Source organism: Engystomops pustulosus, chromosome 4 (assembly GCF_040894005.1).
Source record: "Engystomops pustulosus chromosome 4, aEngPut4.maternal, whole genome shotgun sequence".
Taxonomy (NCBI): domain Eukaryota; kingdom Metazoa; phylum Chordata; class Amphibia; order Anura; family Leptodactylidae; genus Engystomops; species Engystomops pustulosus.
The window spans coordinates 40,586,544-40,612,195 of NC_092414.1; the positions used below are offsets into that span (position 1 = coordinate 40,586,544).

At 43.0% G+C, this 25,652-nt stretch overlaps 1 protein-coding gene across 1 annotated transcript in view; it reads left to right on the forward strand.

Annotated features, from left to right (window-relative positions):
• Positions 1-2,344: 2,344 nt before the first annotated feature.
• FGF18 (fibroblast growth factor 18) overlaps positions 2,345-25,652 on the forward strand; it is a 171,516-nt gene continuing 148,208 nt past the window's right edge. Inside the window, exons 1-2 of the mRNA XM_072145775.1 lie at positions 2,345-3,127; positions 3,215-3,251. Of these exons, the coding sequence (XP_072001876.1) occupies positions 3,096-3,127; positions 3,215-3,251 (69 nt within the window). The 5' untranslated portion in view covers positions 2,345-3,095. The remainder of the gene's footprint in view (positions 3,128-3,214; positions 3,252-25,652) is intronic.

Genomic DNA, 25,652 nt, shown 5'->3' on the forward strand with positions numbered 1-25,652 from the left:
TATGGTGCTTGGTCCGACTGAGCGCCCCCTGAGCGCATGGTGGCTAGTCCAGCTGTGCCACAAAAGGGTCGCGTGTGACACAATAGTGGTGCAGGCACTTCCTAAATACCTGTGCAAGTCGTTTATACCTAAAAGAACGTGCAAAGTCTGTCATAAAACCAGCGCAAAGCCCTTAGTAAATGTGCCACATTGTTGTCAAGGTGTAATTGATGCTCAGGATCACATGACAAGAGATATTTACATTTTTGTGGTGGTATACCCAACACTGTTTTAGGCTCTTTTTTCATTAAAGATGAGGAAATCACCATAATAATAATAAATAATAATAATCATGTTTATTTATATGGCAGGATCAAATTCCGTAGCGCTTAATAAATCAAAACCATTGCATGCTTCTACTTAAATGCCCTACTTTTACAAGATATTACTGTACCATTTTCCATAAATTTCACCTGAAAGCCAAATATAACTTTTTGTAAGAATTGCATCATTATATAAATTAATTTTCCCTGTTAAAGACCATGTGTAGATTATGCTCAGATTTTTCTCAATAAAACTTGCCAATATATAAAAATATATTTAGCACTTTTAGTGATGAACGAGGCTTTATTTTATGCCATTTATATATTAGTTTGTTTATTTACTTTTATTGTTAAACTGGGGGAAAACCCAATACATGGACACATAACCAGTGCAGGTCCTAAAGAAAGATCAGTAAGAAGAGTGTGAGCCGCAGCATAAGTAGATGGGCCTATAAGTTAGGATGTTTTTATTTAAAGAGAACCAGTCAGGCAAATTAACCCCCTAAACTAAATATATATACATCTTTTTCCCTCTACATGCCTGTAAAAGCAATGAAGTCCTAAAGCTGTATGCAAATGACCTGTGAGATGTCCAATGAGGCATTAGCATATTCAAGCTGTTAAGCTTATTCATGAGTGGGAGGCACAGCCACACCCCCAGTGCATGACTGACAGCCTGTATAATGGTGTGAGGTATAATGGTGTAATGGCTCCTCCATGTGCTTCCTGGTGCTGGCGGCCCCTGCTGCCTATGTGTGTGTATAGGAGAGATACAACAGCTCCAGGCAGCCATTTGTATAGCAGAACATGTCAGGTACTTGTGTAGCTGGTGTCTATGTCTCCCACATGTGTATTAGGTGGATGCAGCATGTCAGCAGATGCAGCACACACACTAGCAATGCTTTACTATACATTACACACAGACATGATCAGGGGGAGGAGAGGGGAGGGGTAACATGGGTGACATCACTTTCTCTGACCATGTGACAAGCCTCATTTACATAATAAAGAATAGATGATTTTATAATGATTAATGTATGAAATAACTAGATTACGGCTGTGATGGGATCCTTGTGAGCTGTTCCAAAAGGTAGTAGTGAGAGGACAAGTGACACAGACCTGATGACAGGTGTCCTATAAGCTTTGGAGAGCAAACTCTCAGATTGTTGGATGTGATGATAGCTGAAATAGAATAAAAATAAATGGAAACAAAATGCCATAATAAAAGAAGGGGGTATTTTTGTTGGGACAGACAAATGCCTATGATTGGCTTATTCCACCATTTTACATTATTTGGGGACAGGATGTTTACGGATTTACACATGGGGATAGGGACACAAAACTGAATCTTTGCTCTAGGTGAAAAAGCCTAGCTATGTCTTAACCATTTTGCATCAGATTTTTTTCAGATTAGGTCCATCAAAAACATTCTTGTCTACGTATGCACGGGTGAGTGCAATTCTAGTGGTTTCCATGTATAGTAAGTATAAATTTTACTTTCACCAATGAAGCTCTTCGCTAACCCTAACAAATTCCTGAGGGGAATTCTACATTGAAAGGCACAGCAGTTAGGGCAGAATCATCTTACAATGCATGGAATGATTTCCATCTTTGTATGTATGTGATTGTGGCCCAATCTTTGTGTTTATAGCAACAATTACAACATTTCCAGCACTTTCCAATGTAATGCACTGGACCTGAAGCGAAATGTTATTTGATTAGCAATTTAACATAACTTATTCACATGCCAGACCATTAAAGGTCCTCTGATCAGTGCAGAACACCACCAAAATCTCTATGGGTCTGTAAAGGAAAATCTTAGGTAACGATGTAAACCTTCTGATGTTATTTGGCTTCACTAAGATAATGAATGGCGACAAATGATTGTTGTCGAGAGAAAAGCGAATGTTTCCCTCTCTTGTTTCTTAGCTGAGGCGTACCAGCTCCCAGCCCTTGTTAAGCGGAGCACTTTCTCCAGATGATTCATCCCTTATGTTAGAAATTTGAACTTTTGTTTTTATTTCACTGGTCTGGACCAGGAATGACGAACTGCCTCAAATGCATTGAAGATATTTAGAAGTGATTAAGCACCAGACTGGCTTTTCTTTTCTTGGTAAATAGCAGCCTTTGTGTGGGAATTTCTCTCTTTACATGACAGGCACTAGTCCCTAAGCTGGGTTTTCTACAACTACTCTCCTCAGGCCTGCATTTACAAGGTATGTTAGCTCCAAAGTGGAAACTTTCTGGACCTAAAGATATGGACAAGGTCAGTCTGAGGTGAGAAAGGCTCCCTGCATCCAGGAGGCGTTCAGGTGAAGCGTCTGTGACCTCTGACGCCTACATGACACATGCTTCTTTCCAAGAAACGTCTGACAGACCCGAGAAACGGACGCCCGATTAAAAAAAAGGATGAACAGATACCGTGATCTCACGGCAAGCGCCATCTTAACAAGTTGCGCTCCTACGCACTGAATGAACTTGCTGCATTCTTTGTTCAGGCTTTCCTCCCTGCATCCGGAGGTTAGTGACAGCTCCCGTCCCAGCACCTTCACTTCTCTACAAACGGAGGGTGTGAGTGTCTGTGAGCGAGAGGGTATGTAAAAGGAGGGGGGACAGAGGAGCCCGGAGAGGAGCTAATGCCTGTGAGTCAGTCTCCAGCACAGCGAGCAAGTGAACTTATCACCTCATCTCGACGCGAGCCGGGATCCCCTGGAATCTACTAGATCACTGAGCGGTCCTGTGCACAAGAGAAGCCATTCACAAACTGGGCTGCAGCCGCTCATATCCCCAGCGATGTACTCCGTTATCTCTCTCGGCACTTGCCTGTAAGAGATGTCAAATTCTTCTGTGGGTATGTAACAGCTCAGTATGACAGAGTTTTGACTGTGTCATTCTTGCTTTGTCTCCTGCAGATGTCTACACGTCCTCCTCTCGTGCTTTGGGGTACAGGTAGGTGACTGAGGTCCCATCTCATTCATATACAAATCCTAGCTGTCTCTCCATTGTCAGTATTTTGTGAGAGAACTTAGGTCTGGTCAACCACAGCCGCCTATTGATTTGGGAACAGTTCATTTTGTGCTTAAAAGAAAAAAAAATGCTTCCTAAGGAACTTGCTAAAAAATCCACATTTCTCTTGCCAGGGAAAGACTACTCCCTTTTCCGTTTTTTTTTCTTTCCAAAGGAGATTTTTCCCTAAATTGATTTTAATTATGTGACCACAGAAGAAAGTTGACTTGAAAGTAAATGTAAGCACATTCAGGAAGAAGAGTTAAGAAAAAAACACTGTATTTATAGTGCAGCAACATTCCAGTCATCGAAAAAAATGCCTTCAAATGTTTTAAAGATTTTGTTGGCATTAGCAGTCGTTTTCCCCCTCTCTTTCTACTAGGGAAGTACACGTGAATGTTAACAGGGTACACACCCTCTGTTTGAACTAGTGGATGTTGGCAGGGTCAGGTAGAAGCCCTCACACTTTCAAGTGACACATCTGTATATTTTACAGACAGGGGTGGGAGATGACTTAATTCAAGCTTTACCTTTAATGTTCTTTAAACCCCTGAAATAACCCTCTTTCAGATTTAGGACAGTTATGGTGCTTGAAAACACTATGACTCCCCTCATGTTCTCCCTAATGTGCCTTTTCTCTGCATTCAAGCAGGATGACTTTTTTCTTTCTTTTGCAAAGAAGTTAGGAAATAAGAGACGGAGGTGCCAGCGAAGTGCTATGTACACCTGCCGTTCAAAAATAGACTTTCCTGTCCTCTGGAGCTGTATGGTGTCATGCTGTGAGAAAGCCTCAGTTGGAACGTGTTGGACTTGTCTTGTTAATGACATCTGAGATTTAAGTGTGTACCGTAATGTGCAAAATAAGTGGAAAAATGTATGAGTAAGACTAGATATGACATTTGCCAGATTGCTGGGGCTGAGCGATGCTGTATTACCCATCAGTGGCTGTAATTTAAGCACTGATTTTCTAAGTGGCATTCGAAACACTTTGTTAAAACAGCGCACAGATCGTATAATAAGTTGGGAATTCTTTGAAACTTTATACTCTTCAAGCTGCCAGTAAGCGTATTGCAACATGGGGAATAAACATAATAAAGTGCAAGCATATTGATTTCTGGATAAAATGTGGTTTGGAAATTTGATTGTTTAAAGATTGATCTAGGCTTTCTGGCTTTAGATTGTATATTGTAGTCTTTGCCTAAAGGTACCCCTTTGGTAATGCAGAACAGGACATTCATCAGGATTTTTTTCTTATTCCTTTCAGTGAATCAGATGAAATCTGGCGTAATGCCTAGAAAGCACTTGCTAAAATCTGATCTTTTACTATAGCAGCTTTAAAACATTGGAAGTTATTGGCATTTATACAGTTGAAACATGCAGTTTTCTAAAGTAATAAATTGTACATGGTGTCTATTAGAACCATACTTTAAAGAGTGGATTCACACAAGGCATTTTTAGAGCATTTTTTCCAGATTGGACAGATATGTGTGTTTTTTCTTGTTTTATTTTAGCAGTTGTTTGGGGCTAGTGGCCTGTAGAAGAGCTGTGTGTGATCTTAAATCTTAGCTTTTAAAAAAATATAAGCAGAATTTATTGAGACAAGCATTTATTGCTTGTTGGAGTCATAGGTTTCAGAGTACAGGCAGTCCCTGGGTTACGTACAAGATAGGTTCCACAGGTTTGTTCTTAAGTTGAATTTGTATGTAAGTCGAAACTGTATATTGTATTATTGTAGATACAGACAAAATTTTCTTTTGCCCCAGTGACAATTGTTTGGTGTAATTGGACCAAGGATTATCAATAAAGCTTCATTATAGACACCTTACAGCTGACTAGTCTGGGACTATAGTAAAGCATTCAGAGAACTTTACCAGAGATCACAGTGGGTCTGTATTTAACTAGGGGTCGTCTGTAAGTCGGGTGTTCTTAAGTAGGGGACCGCCTGTATATTTTTAAAAAAGTGATACTCTCCATTTTAAATCCCATTTTAATGCTTAGTCTCCACTTGCAGTGACTACTTAGGTTCCATTTTAACACACGTGAAATGCAACTCACTGGCAGAGGCAGATCACAGTGATTATCTAAGATGGTATTTCCTGAATGTAGAGGTTATAAGGTATTTTTGTGCATTCTCATTTACATCCTCTTGATTTAACACTTCTTTGGTCATCTGGCACCCGCAGGCACCGAACAAGTAATCTATATCAGCAGTGGGCTGTGGTAGATTTGCACTATTGCCCTAGTTTCTGGCATCAATTATGGCAAATATGGTCATCTGTCGTTCCACAAGATGAGAGTGAAAGGGCAATAACATTTTTGCATTAGGTTCTTCAATGAATTTTGAGAAAATTGTTGCAAAGACTTTCGTGAATTCCCCAATGTTTGTTATTAGTATGTATGCTATGTATTTGTTTTCCCTAAGAAAATCCTGGCACATTTAAAATAAAAATCTGCACTGACAAGTTTTTTCTCTCCTGAAAATACCTAAATAGATTAATAAACCTAATATTTTATACATTTGTATAAGAGGTTTTTTTTAATTTTGTAGAGAAGCATATAGGAAAAAAAGACCATACCCAAAGCATTATAAAAATTACTACTGAAAATTTAAATGGTCCAAAAAAGCTGGAATACTTTGTAGTTCGTTTTATATTTCACTCTAGACATCTGGCCACAGCATTTTTGGCCAAAAACAATGTACAGCACAGCATCATGAAAAAAGCCACGAAAAATGTGACGTTTTTCAGCAAAGCACTTTGGCCCACAATTACTATCGGCTGTCTTTAAGTTAGGCAACTTAAGCGTGGAAACTTCAAGGCACATCCTGCTAGAATTTGAATATTCTAATCTTTTTAATCCTAGTTTTACTTTCTACTATACTCCAGAAAACTGGTACAAGTAAATAGAAACTGTACTGCAGTAAATGGGTTTGGCCACTGCTCAGAGAACAGAGCTGTGGCTCTGTTAGTTTTGTTGGTTTTGGTGCTGGAGTTGAATGAGATCAGCTAATTAAGTGTGGTGACTAATGTTTAACCTAAACTGATTACATAATGAAGCCCAATACCAAAATATTTATAACTCAAAAAACCCTTTAACATTTCTACTTCTAACTATCCACCCTAATAGAGGGCAGCACTTTTACCTCAATTAATCAAATTACCTAAGTACTAGGTTAAAGGAAATCTGCCATCAAAATCAAGCAAGATAAACCAGGGGCACTTACTCATAGATCCAGGCACTGCTACAGTGGCAATCTTTTTATATTTGTTATCCATGGCAGCCTTCGTTCTAACATCAACTTTTCAAATTGCACTAATGAGTCTGAAGGAGAAATCATACAGAAGGCAAGACAGAGACTTCTCATTTGGTAATGTATTAGAAGCAGCCTGGTTATTGTAGTCTGCACACTTGTAGTAGTGCTTTATCAGCATGCTTTTCTAGCTTTCATAGGTTGTAAAGAGTGTGATTTATCAAAGTTGTAGGTTCTAGAGTATGAAAAAAGTGTGGCAGGAATAATGAGACTGTGATGTGATGAGTAGCTGTGAGGGGGCAGGTTATTTATTGCTTTACATAATTAATATTATAAACTGAATTTGCAGAGAGATGGGTAATAACTGAAAAGAGTTGAAAACAGTAGATGGAATAGAGGAGTAAGTGGAAGGGTAATTTAATGGTTGGATACCTTAAGGATGACTTAAAATAGGCTCCAGTCTAAAATAGAGTTTGAAACTCAATTATGTGGGTGAAGTAAAGCCTTGTGTTCCATTCTGTCAAAAGTTTCAAATGTTCCTGAATTTTATTGTGAGAATTCCTACATACATAATAAGCGTGGCATCTCCTAATGCCATTCATAAACGAGAAAATGTTGCAATCAGGGAGAACCCCTCTCTTTTGGGAGCCAAAGGTACCTGTGGTTATGACCAAAAATTACATTTAAAGGTAATTATCTACTTGCTTTCCAGTGATCTGGTAGCATTGAGTAGATATTCTACCACAGAAAGTCTTAATCTTAATATGTGGATTTTGAAATGAAGGGGCTCATGTACTAAAGGTCTCGCTGCTCACTTTTGTCAGACTTCACCTTTTTGGGGTATTACACGGCTTGGACAGGTATTTAACAAGTGTCTGTACAGGGAATGTGATGCATCCTTTTTTGTCGCTGGCTTCCATGGGACACAAATTGTGGGGAGTACAATCCGACTGATTCAGACTGAGCGGGATTTAACATTCAAATTGTGTTGCAAGCCCAAACACTTACATGCACCACTAAAAAGATGGTGACCCCCGACCTTAGCGGGGAAGCAACACATGCATGATATCGCATACCACAAGGCACAATGGTAGGGTCATGTGTTATAGGGCTGTACTATAGGTTCTCAATAATATGTATGGAGAGAAGGCAGCACTCCATAGAATTCAAGTGAAAAATATTAGTGGTCCTCTTTATTCCATAACACAATCTACAGAAACATTTCAGCTCTTTTTCAAGCCAAGTAATAAGTGAGATAGCCAAGCGTGGGGCTCAGTAATTTACATCAGCTCCGTAGAGATTAATGGAGCAGGATGGTCTTTTTCTGCCGTCTGCTCCACTACTCTGATGGAGCGACGAGGGGTCTGACAAAGGTATGTGTGGATAGGGCCTAACTTGTGTTCTTGGGAAAAACCCTTTAATATACTGTATCACAATTTACCCACACAATGTTCTGGAGTAAGATTATACAGGACAGACAATGAAAGCTGCTACCATCACAACCCTATATGCCACTTAATTTAAATTCTACATTCAGACCACTGGGTTTAAGGGTGTCCAGAATAAAGATCCATTGTAATTCTCCTTTTTTTTAAGAATACGCTCCCTGTCTCCTCTTCTCTGAATGGTGGTATATGATCTATCAACTAGAACCTGGTGTTTCTGATTCAGACCAAGCGCCGTATTTAACTTGCAAATTGTGTCACACACCGTATGTTAAAGGTGCACCACAAAAAAAGATGCTGAACTCTGTCAGCCCAGTGCGGGGAAGTGGCAGATTCATGATTTCTGGCACACAATCTTAGTGAATCGCTGCATGCAGCATTATAGACAGAAATAGCACTTTTAGTGCATTTTCCGACTTTCTAAGTAAATGTGCCCAATGCTTTATCTGATACTCAACATTGTTACATGTAAAGCTAGACCCTTTATTCATCTGTTTCCAGTTTACAATTGTGGAAAATGTCTGTTGTCGCATGGGTTGGCTACAAGTTAAGGATTTAACCATACCGCCTGGATGGAGGCTTTCATACCTCAACAAAGTATTACGGTCAGTCTCCAACACCCCATATTTCTGTATTATCTGGACATCCAGGAATTGTAGTTCAATCATAGAATAAACTACTGTAAGTTTGATAGCTACATCATCAAAAAGAAGAAAAACATGAAAATCCATTAGGTCTTCTTCAGTGTCTACAAGAAGAAGACGCTGTCTATGTACCTCTACCACCACGGACAGTGTCTGAAGTGTGTGGAAACATAGACGCTGTCTCCCATGGTTTCCCAGGAGTAAATAAAACTCATCCCCTAAAAGAAAATAGTGGTCCTTCAAAACCAAGTACCAATGAATCAATAATTAATTGTGTGGTTCTAGATGTGAATTCTTTTGATGTTAACTGATGTAGTCCCCTCGAATGATCAATTTGAGGTGTATAAAGATGTCATATCAAAGGAAACCAAATATAAATTCTAATCAGATCTAATGTCTACTTAATTTAGTTTGTTGATTAAATTAGTGGTGTCTTGAATGTATGATAGACCTGAAGTAGATAGATCTCGAGACAATAGGCCTTCCTGGTGGAGACCTCATAAATTTATATATCTTAGGTAATGCGTATAAAACCAGGGTAGTTGGATGTTAAACTGTGAGGTATTTATGTAAATCATTGTCTATGACTTTATGTAAAGCATCATCAATGATACACTAACGGAAGACCTCTCACCCTGAAAAACTCAAGCAGCTCCTAGTGCTAAATACCTCCAATAACGCTAACTGACACTGCTGCGCTTTACAATACAAATGCTCTCAAAGCAGTCCGGCGCATTCACGAGGGGGCGTTCCGAGGAGCTTTCGCTTCCCCAGACCACCCCGGTCACTCCATAGGCCAGCGGTGACTACCGCGTGCCATGCGGCAGTCACCGCCCCTAATCCCACCCCCTCAAGAATATGCTTTGAGAGCGGTCCAGCGTTTGTAGTGTACAGTGCAGCAGTGTTAGTTAGCGTTATCGGAGGTGTAACACTGCTGAGTTTGTTTTAGTTTGTTGTGGTCAGCAGCTCCTGGTGCCGTTCTTCAGGGTGACAGGTCCTCTTTAATTTTGCTTGCCAAGGCAAATTTGAGTTTAGAATTAATCCTTGATAATGCTTTACTTAATGAAGTCATAGACAATTATTTTCATAAATTCCTCACAGTTGAATATCCAACTACCCCGGTTTTATACGTATTACCCAAGATACATAAATCTTTGTGGTCTCTGCCTGGGAGGCTCATTGTCTCTGGGAGTGGGTCCATTTTTTCTAATTTAGCGACATTTCTTGACAAGGTGTTAAGGGTTCTATTTACTTCAGGTCTCCATATACTTCAGACACTGTCTGTAGTGGTGGAGGTACATAGACGACATCTTCCTCTTGTGGACAGGCACTGAATAAGAGCTATTTTCATGTTTTTCTCAACACTATTGATACATTTATAAACCATGCACAAGCAGATGCGCATATCAACCAAAATGATTTTATTATTGCATTACATATAGACAATACATAGTTAAAAACACTTAAAAATGGGGCAGTGGGTTGGCTGGAGATGTAAGCAGTCACACACTGAGGACCTCCGTAGCATGGCCGTTAAAGGAACCTACCACTTAGTATGGCAGGGGTAAGCTGTAAGTACCGAGCACCAGCTCAGGGTGAGCTGGTGCCGGTACTTACTTTCGTTAGTGTTAAAACCGCGGTATCGCGGTTTTAACACTTTTTAAACTTTAGGGCAGAAGACACTTCGGCGCTGCGTGCGCACGATCGTGCGCGCGCCTCCATAGGAAATAGCGGAGATGTTGCGCGCGCACGGTCGCGCGTAGCGCCGAAGCCCCTTCTGCCCTAATGTTTAAAAAGTGTTAAAACCGCGATACCGCGGTTTTAACACTAACGAAAGTAAGTACCGGCACCAGCTCACCCTGAGCTGGTGCTCGGTACTTACAGCTTACCCCTGCCATACTAAGTGGTAGGTTTCCTTTAACTTTATCCTATACCATGAACTAACCTGAAAGCCGTCCCTGCTGCCTATAATAGGGCGATGGCTGGCGGAAGCTCCAAAAAGTGCCAGAAGGAGGTATAGGAGGATACTGTACCGATGCCTCAACATGTGGGACACAGAAGTGGGGTTAGTCCGGTGGAAGTGGCATCCCACCTGGAGAGGTACACCCATGCTCTGACGGGCTAGAGAGCAGCTGAAGCTGCAGTGGCCAACTGGGGAGGTGAGGAGAGTCAGGTCTGGCTGTCCCTCCCGCAGCCTCATTCCAACATGGCGGCCACCACGAGGTCGAAAGCACCTGATACACCTTGGCCCCCACGAGGTGCTAGCTTCATGGAGGATGCTGCAATGTCCCTAGCTCCTGCAACAGCTGCTGGGCAAGCTTATGCCCCTGGGTCTCTACAGTCTGCTGTAACTCCTGCTGAGCTCATTTACTATGATGGTGGGCAGCATGCAAGAGGATTTAAATACAATGCATCATAATGTTCAGAAAGTAGCTGATAGGACAGGAGCCCTGGAAGGCAGGATGGGTGAAGTGGAGGATCAGTTCCCACCAGTTAAGAGAGATGTTTACCAAATGCAAAAAGGGGTGGCCAATCTACTAGCCAAGATGGATGATATGGAGAACAGGCTGCAGAGGAACAACATTTCACCTCATTGGAGTACCAGACAGAGCTGAGGGGCACAATGCAGGTGAATACTTTGAAGGATGGCTGTTGTTGGTCTTTGGAGAGAGGCATTAACCCCATTGTTTGCAGTGGAACGTGCTCATAGGGTGCCCTTTCACCCTCGGGCCATTATTCTACATAAAGCTCGGGAGAAGGAGGATTTGCGGATAGATGGTGAATCTCAATTTTTCCCAGACTGGACTGTCTATAATAATGTTAATAACCTCATACGACACTTGCAACTACATAACAAAAGAGCAGGCACCGCCACAGTATAATTAATTAACGTATCCACGCATCCCAATGATTAATGCAACAATCAAAAACAGAGAAAAGTTTGATGCGTACAAGGATTCACATAAACAAAAAATTCATTTATTAATACACAAAATACCAATGACAAGACATCAAATATAAAAACACTTAAAACATACACACCATGGGTGTATAAAGCTTCCAAGGGCAGTAGTCCCTTACACTCCCCATCCACAATCAGCATATCGCACAGGTAAACAATTGTTAATAGGCAGAATGGTATAAATGATATAAGAAAACCTCTAGATGGCAACAATACAATAAAGTATTGTATTGAGGAAGTCACCAGTTTGGTGACGATACGCGTGGTGCTTGCTCCACTCCCCATCCTATTGACCTGCCTCCCTGGTTCTCTTCCCATCACTAGGCATTGCATGGCTCCCTTTCACTTGGGTATTGTATGAGCAGGTTGAGGGTTGATCAGGTCCTACTCTATACTAATTTTGTTTTGCACAGAGTACTTTATCGTATTGTTGCCATCTAGAGGTTTTCTTAAATCATTTATACCATTCTGCCTATTAACAATTGTTTACCTGTGCGACATACTGATTGTGGATGGGGAGTATAAGGGACTGCTGCCCTTGGAAGCTTTATACACCCATGGGGTGTATGTTTTAAGTGTTTTTATATTTGATGTCTTGTCATTGGTATTTTGTGTATTAATAAATGAATTTTTTGTTTATGTGAATCCTTGTACGCATCCAACTTTTCTCTGTTTTTGATTGTCTCATACGACACTTGGTCACTCAGGGAGGGTGAATTGATGTACTTTGTAAATGTTTTTTAAGCGGCCACACCACTCCTCATATGCACGACGACAGCCGATCCTTAATTCCCATGTTGTGCCAATTGCACAAGTGTTTCTGTGTTGGGTTTGGGGGGAATATGTTTGTTTTGACGGGATTTAAGAATATGCTTTATTACTGTATAGCAACAATTATATTTTCTTTTAATATAATATGATGCATAGGGTTAAAGTGGTTGGCTGGAATGTGAGGGGGTTGGGAGACTATGTTTATCAACAGTCCTAAAACAATTTCAACCTGCTGTGATATGCCTTTCTGAGACTCATTTTACTTCTGCCTCTGCAACTAGTCTAGGGCACTCTAGGAATGGAACAGCATATCATTCACTGTTCTTCTGTATGCTAGAGGAGTTAGCATTCTAATTCATAAATAAATCCTGTCCCAATGTATCCGGTGTGTTGGACCCAGAGAGTCGTTATGTAGAGATACTTTGTAAAATAAATATGGTGGAGTTACTGATGATAGTGGTGTATATCCCGCCACCATACTTCATCTTATTGATGAATAAGATACTGGCGCTGACGGCAGAGTTTCCCATTCTTCCTATACTCCTGATCGACGTCAACAATTACATAAACCTGTAGAATGATAAGTACCATTGAGGTAACATACTGCAGAATTGCCCTGACAGTCTTTTTACAAGGGTTATAGCGGAGGTCAGATTTGTGGATGTATGGAGGCATAAATACCCTAAGGTTAGGCGATTCCATGCTATTCCTCCTCCTGCAACTCTTTATCCCGCATAGATCTGGCATCAGGGAATGACAGGATGGGGAGTTTTACACTCCGAGAAGTGTTTCTGACCACTCCCCTGTGTTGACCACTCCCCTGTGGAGCTGTTCCTTTTGGAAGCTTAATCCATTTTGGCTGAAAATTTTACACCCTACAGATATGCTCATTAGGCATGTTGGGAAGTATATTGGCCATAACTGCAGCTCAGGTAATAGATTTATGTTTTGGGATGGCCTAAGTCCTTCATTAGGGGCCAGTTTCACAAACATATTTCCATTGATAAATTTAAGCAAAGGGAGTACATGCTGACTCCGCAAGAGAGGGTTCGGGGAAAAGAGAAGAGGTACGTGGCAGAGGGAATGGAGCTAAGGTAGAGCAGTTGGAGGCATAGGGCCTATTACAGGCCCACGCGATTAAACTGGCAGAAGATATTTGGGGATAAAGAAGTGCATAGCGCTTTATGCAGATGATATGTTGCTCTTCTTGCAGGATATGGCTTCCTCTATTCCAGTGGTGATGAATTTATTAGTATCTTATGGTCAGTACTCTGATTTTACTTGCGCAAATCGGTCTTAATGCCTTTAGATCCTATTGTAGAAGAGAACCTTCTGGTACTCCAACAAATTCAGATTGGCTATTAATTTAAATACTTAGGTATGTGAATTTCCCCAAAGGTCAGTGATTATGTGTGCCTTAATGTTTAGCCGCTGTTGGAGCGGACTACGGCAAAGGTAGCTGCCTGGTGTAAATTCCCCCTGTCAGTGATTGGCAGATCAATACGCCAATTCGGGTCCCAGTCAAAGTTTTTGCTAATATGCATGTCAGGCTCCAGGGGTAGTGGACCCTCTGGACCACCGCGGACAATTACATAAGCCGACACCTGGGACGGGAATCTAAGCGACACACAGTTTTCACCAGAGCTGGCCGCAAAGCAGGTTGGACTTGCTGCGGCATAGTACCATCAGGTCGTTACACAGGTGCAACTTTGTCTGCACTTTGGTGGCAGCCAAGACAAAGTACACAGACGTCAGGCGGAATGTTGTTGAGGCATCGGTACACTGACAAGCAGGAGGTCAGGAAGGGCAGCATGGGATCAGAGTCAAGGACATAGCAACAGGTCAGGGCAGGCGGAACAGGATCAAAGTCAAACTTGGAACCGTGGTCACAACAGGAAATTAATAAACAAGCACAAGGCAGGGACACAAGCTTTCTCAATGGCACAGAGCATGAAGATCTAGCAGGGAATGCTGGGAGAGGCTGGCTTTTAACCATATCCTGGAAGGGCCAGCACCAATCAGCGGTGCGCTGGCCCTTTAAACCTTTGCAAGCTGCCGGAGAGAGAGGGGCACAGGTGAGCCGGGAACACCTGTGACAATGCATAAACTATTTAGGTCTCTCATTTGGGGCACATAATAGGCCAGAATTTTTCTCGAAACACTACAGCGGGCTATAGATCAAGGCTTAGGGCATAATTACTTTTATCAATATCTTCCTCTCCGGGACGCCCAAGGTAGAGAGATGTCTATAATTATAGGTAGTCACCCCCTAATAGATAGTATTACCTCTGCAGATGGTAATAAAGGTTATATATCTATGGTGTATTATATACTCTGAAGATCTGGGTCCCCTCTCACAGTTGTATCTAATTCATAGAGTTTCTCGGACTCCAATCTGGCTGCACAAGAGAGGACTACGGGGAGACAATGTGGGTCATTTACTAAGGGCTCGATTCGCGTTTTCCCGACGTGTTACCCGAATATTTCCGATTTGCACCGCTTTTTCCTGAATTGCCCCGGGATTTTGCCGCACACGATTTGATTTTGGCGCATCCGCGCCGGCATGCACGCGACGGAAATTGGGGGCGTGGCTGAACGAAAACCCAACGGATTCGGAAAAACCGCCGCATTTAAAAAAAATAAAGTGTGGCTGGACACGCGGTTACCTTCACCCATCAATGGATTGTGGACTCCGGCGGACCTCGGTGGACTTCAGCACAGCAGCGACACCTGGTGGATGTCGGAGGAACTGCCTTAGTGAATCGCCGGAAGACCCGAATCCACTGCAGAGAACACGCCGCTGGATTGCGAATGGACCGGGTAAGTAAATCTGCCCTAATAACTGCCCTAAGTGTGGGGTGGCGGGCACCAAATTTAATTCATATGTTGTGGAAATGCCGCAAATTGGATTGTTTTTGGATAGGGGTGATAGATCTAATCCCGAGAGTGTTTGGCATAGTCCTACAGATCAGTTCCTACAGTAGGTATATTAGGTCTAGTGGAGACAGGGAATATATATATTGTTGGCCATGTATTGGTTAAGACCTATTGCTCCTTCCGTGGAAATGTATATTAATAAAATGAACAACATCACCTGTTTAGAAAAATCTGTTAGTTGTAAGAGTAAAGCTAAATTTGAAAGAGTCTTGGGACCATGGTTGGACACTCCTGGTCTTTTCATTGTCTTTGTAAGCTAACCTATTGCTGCTAGTTATTAATGTGATACTGAATGTGTATTCTCACACTATAATAGATCAGATGGAGGCAAACTGGCTGCCAATATGTAGTCTTGATCAATTGCAAAGTGATGTCAAAGATTATGAATAATCAACAATTTACAAGTTCAATATTAGAGAATTACTGTAGAATAATACAGTAATGAAATATATACCACGTAATCAAGCTAGCAATATTAGAACATGAACAAGCATAAAATAAGCATCAAAGCACACTGCCTCATGTCATGTATAACAAAAGCCATGACAGCTAATACATTACCGAGTGACAATTGCTGTGGAGTAGAGGGAAGATAGCCCCCCACACGTATCGCCTGTCAAGCAGACTTTCAGGCAGGCTGCCTCTGGGGATATCCTGAGGAATTTAAAACAAGGTTTAATCAACACTGCTACACTAGAAAAGACAGAACCTCCCTGTTTCTAAGCACTATTTTGAAGCAGGTCTTTCTGAGAAAAACACCTTAAGTTCAAGTTGATAGATCATATACAGGCAGTCCCAGGGTTATGTACAACATAGGTTCTGTAGGTTTGTTCTTAAGTTGAATTTGTATGTAAGTTGGACTGTACATTTTATAATTGTAACCCCAGACAAATATTTTTAGTATCTGTGACAATTGGATTTTAAAAATATTGCATTGTTATAAGAACCAGGATTCACAATAAAGCATACTGTATAAGCTGAAAATGTGCTGAAAAACCCTAACTCGGCTTATACTCGAGTCTATTAAAAGAATTGTGCTCACCTTCTGATGCCCTCCCGGGAGGTCTTCTTCTGTCCATCGATGTCCCGGCTCCAGCTCCGATGGCGGCGCACATACTAGAAGGTCAGCGAGCAGCGAAAGTCACAGCTTGAGTGACGGCATTGCACGGATAGAAGGAGCCGGAACATCAATGGGCAGAAGAGGACCTCCCGGGGGGCGTCGGAAGGTGAGTACACTTTTTTTTCTTATAGGCCGGGCAGTCCTCATGAGGGGCTGTATACTGGGGGCTGCAGGCTGTATACTAGAGACAGGGGGCTGCAGGCTGTATACTAGGGACAGGGGGCTGCTGGCTGTATAATAGGGGTGCAGGGTCTGCAGGCTGTATACTGGAGGAAGGAGTTGCAGGCTATATACTGGGGAGCAGGGGCTGCAGGCTATATACGGCTATATACTTGGGGGCTGCAGGCTGCAGATTATATATTCAGGGGCAGAGGCTGCAGGCTATATACTGGGGGCAGGGCCTACAGGTTGTATACTGTGGGGCAGAGGCTGCAGATTATCTATTCGGGGGCAGGGGCTGCAGGCTATATAATGGGGACATGCACTGGCTGGCTGTATACTGGGGGGAAGGCTGAGCAGTCATTTCCTACCCTCGGCTTATTCCTGAGTCAATAGTTTTTTCCAGTTTTTTGTGTTAAAATTAGGTACCTCTGCTTATACTGGGGTCGGCTTATACTTGTATATATGAGTAATTTCAAACACCTCTGATAACTGTTGTTTATTGTAATTGTTACAATAACTGCTGTTTATTGTAGCCTAAGGCAAAAGTACAGTAAATTACCAACATACAGAGGTATCTGTCTGTAAGTCGGGTGTTCTTATGTAGGGTACTGCCTGTGACACCATTATGCAGAGGAGGAGATGGAGCATATTCTTAAAAAGAGAATTACAATGGATCTTTATTCTGGAGACCCTTAAACCCAGTGTCCAGAATGGATACTTTAAATTACGTGGCATATAGGGTTGTGATGGTAATTCATTGTCTGCCTTATATATTTTTACTCCAGAACATGGTGTGGGTAATCTGTGATACAGTATATTAACACATCCATTTACACAATGTTTTATGTTTGGTTTCTAGAATTAAGGAATTATGAAGCCAATTAAATGATATCTTCACTGTTTATCTTGCTTGTTTATTTTTTCAGGGCATTGCACCCTGTTTTTGTTAAATATATTTGACACTCAGACTGGTTCTATGTAATCAAAAAAGCATTGTATTCTGGTCATACACTTGATGGGTGGTGTGCAGCATTATTATGACTTGCTCAAATTTATTCATTGTGCATATTGTGTGCTTACAAGGTTGCCTTTGCGTGGTCCCCATTATCCACATGGTGATGGAAGCCCTAGGGATGCCCAGTGGGGATCTAGTCTCCTTATATAAGAGGGGTTGACCTTATAGTCTAAGGAAAGCCCATTATTATTGCCCATAGTAACATAGTCTATTAGATCACTATAAAGGCAGTTCCCTGTAGGTTTGTTGAATTTGTATGCAAGTCAGAAAAGTATATTTTATAATTGTAGCTCCAGAAAAAAAATTTTTGGCCTCTGTGACAATTGGATTTAAATGTTGGATTGCCATAAGAACCAGGATTAACAATAAAGCTTCATTACAGACACCTTTGATAACTGTTATAGCTGGTTATTGTAGTCTGAGGCTAAAGTACAGTAAATTACCAACATCCAGAGGTCCGTTTGTAACTAGGGGTTGTCTGTAACTTGGGGACCGCCTATATTGCTATTAAAATGCCTTTATGGATATGCCTGATACTTTCTTTGCAGTTTCCTCTAGTTTAGGGCTAGCTTTATATCCGGAGCGATAGTCACGGTGAGCTATTAGATCCAGTGATTAGTCTCTATTTGTATCTAGTGACGTAACTGGTTGCCTAGACAGCCAGTATGCGATGCTGTGCCTTAGCTCATGCACACATGTTGTTATTAAGCCTGCGTTTCACCTAGCTAGAGTGCCATGCATGCTCAGGTCGCCGATAGAAGCGATAAGTCATATTTAGTATTACCAAGCCTGGTGAATGTTGAGTTATCCGAAAAACCCTTTTTAGGTGGACTTTATATGGAAAACAACACTTATGGATTTGTCATTTTTGATTTCCTAAGTTGTTGTGGTTCACATTACACACTTTACCACATTGGCACTTTATAATTGTATTGTAAGTATATATATATATATATATATATATATATATATACTTGCACTTTATATGAGATGATATACATCAAAATGTACATTTTGCTCTTGATGTATGAGATACATTGTGGGATATGTTAATGAGGGGGAGGGAACTATGCAGTTATGTGATTGTTTTTTGTATATATGTCTCCCACACGTATTACTTGGCTTAAAAAAGAAAGAAACTCCTCCCAATTGGGCATTTATGAATGACGAACAGGGACATTGGAATTATAAATATGACATGTATGGAAAAATCTATTCTGAAGTATGGTATAGCCCCCTTGCACAGTTGTTTGATAGCTGAAGGAACTGAGAACTCATCAGTACTATGTAGTGATTGCTTTATATATTAATATAAATTTTGCACAATGCATTGAACTTTTAATACTATTTCGGTACTGTCAATGTGTAAACGATTCACATTGGAATCAGGAATGCTTGACTTTCAATACGGTCTTTGCTATTTACGTGATCGTGGCTGCTGTGCATAGCACTTTCTTTTAAAAGTGTATGGTGTTCTCTCCTGCCGTTGGCTCACTGCAGGTACTTACTTCTCCCAGCGAGCGCTGATAATGGGAGGGAAGCAGGCTACTCTCCAGGGTCACACAATACTATGTGGCTGGGATGCTTTTTATGACATCTATGACAAACCCCCACTCTTGAGTTATGTCACAGTGTACACCTTTCTTAGAGAACCTCACTCAGAATTTAGCACATAAAACCCACCTACAAAAGATGGCGCCTTTACGCTAAATTCTACTCCCTTAGCCCTGGGACTCACTTTCCTCGCTGCCACCACCTATACTTCTCCCATTAAAATTATAATGAGAAGGAAAATAGGCGCCTGTCTACAGAATTTCCTCAACAATTTGGAACCCCAGTTTACAGAATAGGCAGTTAGCTACATGATTAATTAACAATTGATTGCTAACACTATTTGTTCAGACATTTATGTTCTTTACCATTACAAGCAGAGACTTATTAAATTTTAAGGGTTTAATACACTAAAAGGGCCAATGCAAACATAAAAACATACAATTGTCAAATACAAAAATGGTTATATATGAACAGAATAAACAGGTGTAAAATAAAAATGGAACTGACTTTACAACAGAAATTGTTGAATTTTGTCACTGTGAGAGCCAACTAAGAACTCTAGGGCAGCCTTCTAGGTAGTATTGGAGTCTCAAGATGACTGACGATGGGCATTAGCATAGACCCATAATTTATAGTCGGTTGGATTTCCTCCCACTCACCAGCTGGTGACGTCACCGTTTCATGAAATAAACCATAAATACAGTATATTTCAGTGTGTTTCAGAACCTATGATGGTAAGCATGAAATTATTATTTATGGCTCTGAGACATTAGGAGGCCTTATTACAATAAACTGGGACTAGTTTTCAAATTCTGCTTATAAAGTGGCCAACCCCTTTAAACATCAGTGGAGTCTCATAACTGCAAATGACAAGTTATTCAATAAATATGCAATTCCTTTTGTCCCCATTCTTACACTTCTGGCAGGAATTAAGCTGCAACCATGCTTTTCCCTTTGATCCTAAGCACAGGACATGGTATGAATGGACATACTTTCTGCGTATCCCATCAATCAGGTGTCTGTAGAGCATTTAATGTGTGTTACTGCTTTGTTTTCAATTACACCATGAGTAAGGCTTAGACAAGCCTTTCCCTTTTTCAAGTATCTACAGACTTAAGCCAGAACCGCGTGTGCACTCCATATAACAGACCACCACCATTTGGACATCAGGGTACGTGAAACTTTTCCCCTGTTTTCTGCGCAAACAGGCTTCCCAAAAGCTTTTTGAAAAACATGGACCCCTGGGATCATTGGGCGCCACACCAGGGTTCCTTTATCACAGATCCTTTCTGGACTCTAGAGTGTAATTAACATTTGCAAACAGTGTCGGACTGGTGTACCTTGGGCCCACCTGAGAAATTTTTTTGGGGGGGCCCACCCCAGACCCCCCCCCTCCCCGCACCCCCACCCTTCATGTGGTACTGTGCTGTGTACTGCGGCTGTAGCTCCATGTATGGCTGTAGCTCCATGTATGGCTGTGTGCTGCGGCTGTAGCTCCATGTATGGCTGTGTACTGCGGCTGTAGCTCCATGTATGGCTGTGTACTGCGGCTGTAGCTCCATGTATGGCTGTGTACTGAGGCTGTAGCTCCATGTATGGCTGTGTACTGTGGCTGTAGCTCCATGTATGGCTGTGTACTGTGGCTGTAGCTCCATGTATGGCTGTGTACTGAGGCTGTAGCTCCATATATGGCTGTGTACTGCGGCTGTAGCTCCATGTATGGCTGTGTACTGCGGCTGTAGCTCCATGTATGGCTGTGTACTGCGGCTATAGCTCCATGTATGGCTGTGTACTGCAGCTGTATCTCCATGTATGGCTGTGTACTGCGGCTGTAGCTCTTTAAGTAAAAGAGCTATCCCAAGATAGAAATAGGGCATCTCCCCCACCCCAGGATAGAAATAGGGCCTCTCCCCCACCCCAGGATAGAAATAGGGCCTCCCCCAACCCCAGGATAGAAATAGGGCCTCTTCCCCACCCCAGGATAGAAATAGGGCCTCTCCCCAACCCCAGGATAGAAATAGGGCCTCTCCCCCACCCCAGAATAGAAATAGGGCCTCACCTCCCACCCCAGCATAGAAATAGGGCCTCACCTCCCACCCCAGCATAGAAATAGGGCCTCACCTCCCCACCAGCATAGAAATAGGGCCTCACCTCCCACCCCAGCATAGAAATAGTGCCTCACCTCCCACCCCAGCATAGAAATGGAAAGCAGGCATCGGGTATCGGAGCGCCGGGGCCGCACCGTCTCCTGAGCGCCGGGGCCGCGCCAGCACCGGAGCGCCGGGACCCAGTAGGCGTCAGGGCCCACCGGATTCTCCGGTACTCCGGTGGGCCAGTCCGACACTGTTTGCAAATGAGGGCTTTATTATAGAAAGGGTTTATGGCTATATTTCATACTTTCACTGCAACCTCCCAGGGGTTATGCTCATTGGCTCAGACTGCTGAGTGCTGCATACTACTCCTCACACAATGCTTTGGCCTCAATACTTTTAATCATATGTTAGTAATGATGAATGCGTCATTACTAACAGATGATTAAAGGTACCAAGCGCATCATCCGCTTCTCATGTCCCAGTGAATTATAGTGGCACCCACCACCACCAGTAAAATGCGTCCCACTTTCTTCACCACCTCTGCCTCCCTTCCTGTTGGTGGCTTCTCTGATATTATGAGTCCGCATTCACATGTTGCACTTATGTAGCATTAACAAAGTGTTAACCTATTTACACTGTAGTAACAAATGTATCAACATTGTATTTACGTAAAATGTATGTAAACATAACGCAAACACAATATTTACAGAGTGTTAACACATTTGAATTAACAAAGGAGATATGTGAATACAGCCTGTGACATCAGAGCACGGCTGAATGGCTGAATGCTACAGGACTGTCTACTAAGGGTTTATCAGCAGTTCTGCATTAACATAGTTAACTCCTAATTAGAGATGAGCGAACACTAAAATGCTCGGGTACTCGTTATTCGAGACGAACTTTTCCCGATGCTCGAGTGCTCGTCTCGAATAACGAACCCCATTGAAGTCAATGGGAGACTCGAGCATTTTTCAAGGGGACCAAGGCTCTGCACAGGGAAGCTTGGCCAAACACCTGGGAACCTCAGAAAAGGATGGAAACACCACGGAAATGGACAGGAAACAGCAGGGGCAGCATGCATGGATGCCTCTGAGGCTGCATAATCGCACCATTATGCCAAAATTATGGGCAACAGCATGGCCATGACAGAGTGACAGAATGAAGCTAGATAGCATCTAAAACATCCAATAATTGACCCTGACACTATAGGGGACGGCATGCAGAGGCAGCGGCAGCAGGCTAGAGAGTGTCATGGCGACATACCCTAAATGGACTCAGGCTTCAAACCAATGGGTGGCAGAGAGGAACCAAAGGAGGTGAGCAAGAAGCGCTCAAATAATATCGGTACATGATAAAAGTTTGCCAGTATATTTTGTGGATTACACAGCAGGGTGGCGACAAAGTTAACATGGAAGCCATGAAAACAACCCAAAATTCTGCCTGACACAGCTCGTTTGATAAGGGGACGATGTATGGAGGCAGTGAACTAGTAGTAGATTAAAGGTGCTGCAGTTAAAACTATGTTAGTTGGATCTTGGCATGGAGCTGGCGCTCCGCTGCCAGGCGAGCTTTCGCCAATCCAAGCCCCTGTCTCTAGGCTACTCCCCAAACAGCACTTCTAAGAACCTTTTGTATAAGATCAAGTGTAGTAGCGTTCTTATAAGTTTAGGATATGCCGGGTGAGGGGAATGTAAACAGATGCGCAAGAAGCGCTGAAATAATATCCCTAAATGGTAAAAGTTTGCCAGTATATTTTGGGGATTACACAGCAGGGTGGCGACAAAGTTAACAACTTTGATGTGGAATGCCCTGTAATAGCTCTTGGGCGGTGTGCCTTTTATCGCCTAGGCTCAGCAGTTTCAGCACCGCCTGCTGTCGCTTAGCGACGGCACTGCTGCTGTGCCTAGAGCTACCGACTGATGGCGCCATGCCCACGGATGGTAATTCGGAGGAGGAGGAGGTGGAGGAGGGGTGGGAGGAGGTATAGTAGGCCTTTGAGACCTGGACCGAGGTAGGCCCCGCAATTCTCTGCGTCGGCAGTATATGACCAGCCCCAGGGTCAGACTCGGTCCCAGCCTGCACCAAGTTAAGTGTAGTAGCGTTCTTATAAGTTTGGGATATGGCGGGTGAGGGGAATGTAAACAGATGCGCAAGAAGCGCATGATGCGCATGGAGCTGGCGTTCCGCTGCCAGGCGAGCTTTCGCCAATCCAAGCCCCTGTCTCTAGGCTACTCCCCAAACAGCACTTCTAAGAACCTTTTGTATAAGATCAAGTGTAGTAGCGTTCTTATAAGTTTAGGATATGCCGGGTGAGGGGAATGTAAACAGATGCGCAAGAAGCGCTGAAATAATATCCCTAAATGGTAAAAGTTTGCCAGTATATTTTGGGGATTACACAGCAGGGTGGCGACAAAGTTAACAACTTTGATGTGGAATCCATGAAAACAACCCAAATTTCTGCCTGACACACCTCGTTTGATAAAGGGACGATGTATGGAGGCAGCTATATGGACGACTTTTGGAGGTAGCAATGGAGACAACGTGTGGAGGCTGCTATGGAGACAATTTAATTTGGATAGTGCCTGTATGTGGCAGTCCCAAACATTTTTCAAACCAGAGGAGCAGGTAGGTGGCCCTCCAGTAAAATGGGATAGATTGAGTGCCTGTATGTGGCAGTCCCAAAAATGTTTCAAACCAGAGGAGCAGGTAGGTGGCCCTCCAGTAAAATGGAATAGATTGAGTGCCTGTATGTGGCAGTCCCAAAAATTGTTCAAACCAGAGGAGCAGGTAGGTGGCCCTGCAGTAAAATGGAATAGATTGAGTGCCTGTATGTGGCAGTCCCAAAAATTTTTTAAAACAGAGGACCGGGTAGGTGGCCCTCCAGAAAAATGGAATAGATTGAGTGCCTGTATGTGGCACTCACAAAAATTGTTTCAAACAGAGGACCGGGTAGGTGGCCCTCCAGAAAAATTAAATGCATAAAGTACTATAGGTAGAGCCAGTGGGCCCTGTCAAAAAATAGCCAGTTTCCTCTGCTTTACTGTACAAAGAGCAGGAGAAGGAGGAAAATGAGGAGGAGGAGGAGGAGTGGATAAATTATTCAGGTTGAGCTTCCTTCACCTGCTGGAGATTGGAAATTAGGAGAAATCCATGCTTTATTCATCTTGATAAGCGTCAGCCTGTCAGCGCTGTCAGTCGACAGGCGTGTACGCTTATCGGTGATGATGCCACCAGCTGCACTGAAAACCCGCTCGGACAAGACGCTAGCGGCAGGGCAGGCAAGAACCTCCAAGGCGTAGAGCGCCAGTTCGTGCCACATGTCCAGCTTTGAAACCCAGTAGTTGTAGGGAGCTGTGTGATCATTTAGGACGATGGTATGGTCAGCTACGTACTCCCTCACCATCTTTCTGTAAAGATCAGCCCTACTCTGCCGAGACTGGGGACAGGTGACAGTGTCTTGCTGGGGTGACATAAAGCTGGCAAAAGCCTTGTAAAGCGTACCCTTGCCAGTGCTGGACAAGCTGCCTGCTCGCCTACTCTCCCTCGCTACTTGTCCCGCAGAACTACGCACTCTGCCGCTAGCGCTGTCAGAAGGGAAATACTGTTTCAGCTTGTGCACCAGGGCCTGCTGGTATTCATGCATTCTCACACTCCTTTCCTCTCCAGGGATGAGAGTGGGAAGATTTTGCTTGTACCGTGGGTCCAGGAGAGTGAACACCCAGTAATCGGTGCTGGAATAAATTCTTTGAACGCGAGGGTCACGGGATAGGCAGCCTAGCATGAAATCTGCCATATGCGCCAGAGTACCAACGCGTAAGAATTCACTCCCCTCACTGGCCTGACTGTCCATTTCCTCCTCCTCCAACTCCTCCAACTCCTCTTCTTCTGCCCATACACGCTGAACAGTGAAGGACTCAACAATGGTCCCCTCTTGTGTCTCGCCAACATTCTCCTCCTCTTCCTCCTCATCCTCCTCCACCTCCACCTCCTCCGATATGCGCTGAGAAACAGACCTCAGGGTGCTTTGGCTATCAACAAGGGAATATTCTTCCCCCGTCTCTTGTGACGAGCGCAAAGCTTCCGACTTCATGCTGACCAGAGAGTTTTTCAACAGGCCAAGCAGCGGGATGGTGAGGCTGATGATGGCGGCATCGCCACTGACCATCTGTGTTGACTCCTCAAAGTTACTCAGCACCTGACAGATATCAGACATCCACGTCCACTCCTCATTGTAGACTTGAGGAAGCTGACTGACCTGACTACCAGTTCTGGTGGAAGTTGACATCTGGCAGTCTACAATCGCTCTGCGCTGCTGGTAAACTCTGGATAACATGGTCAGTGTTGAATTCCACCTCGTGGGCACGTCGCACAACAGTCGGTGAGCGGGCAGT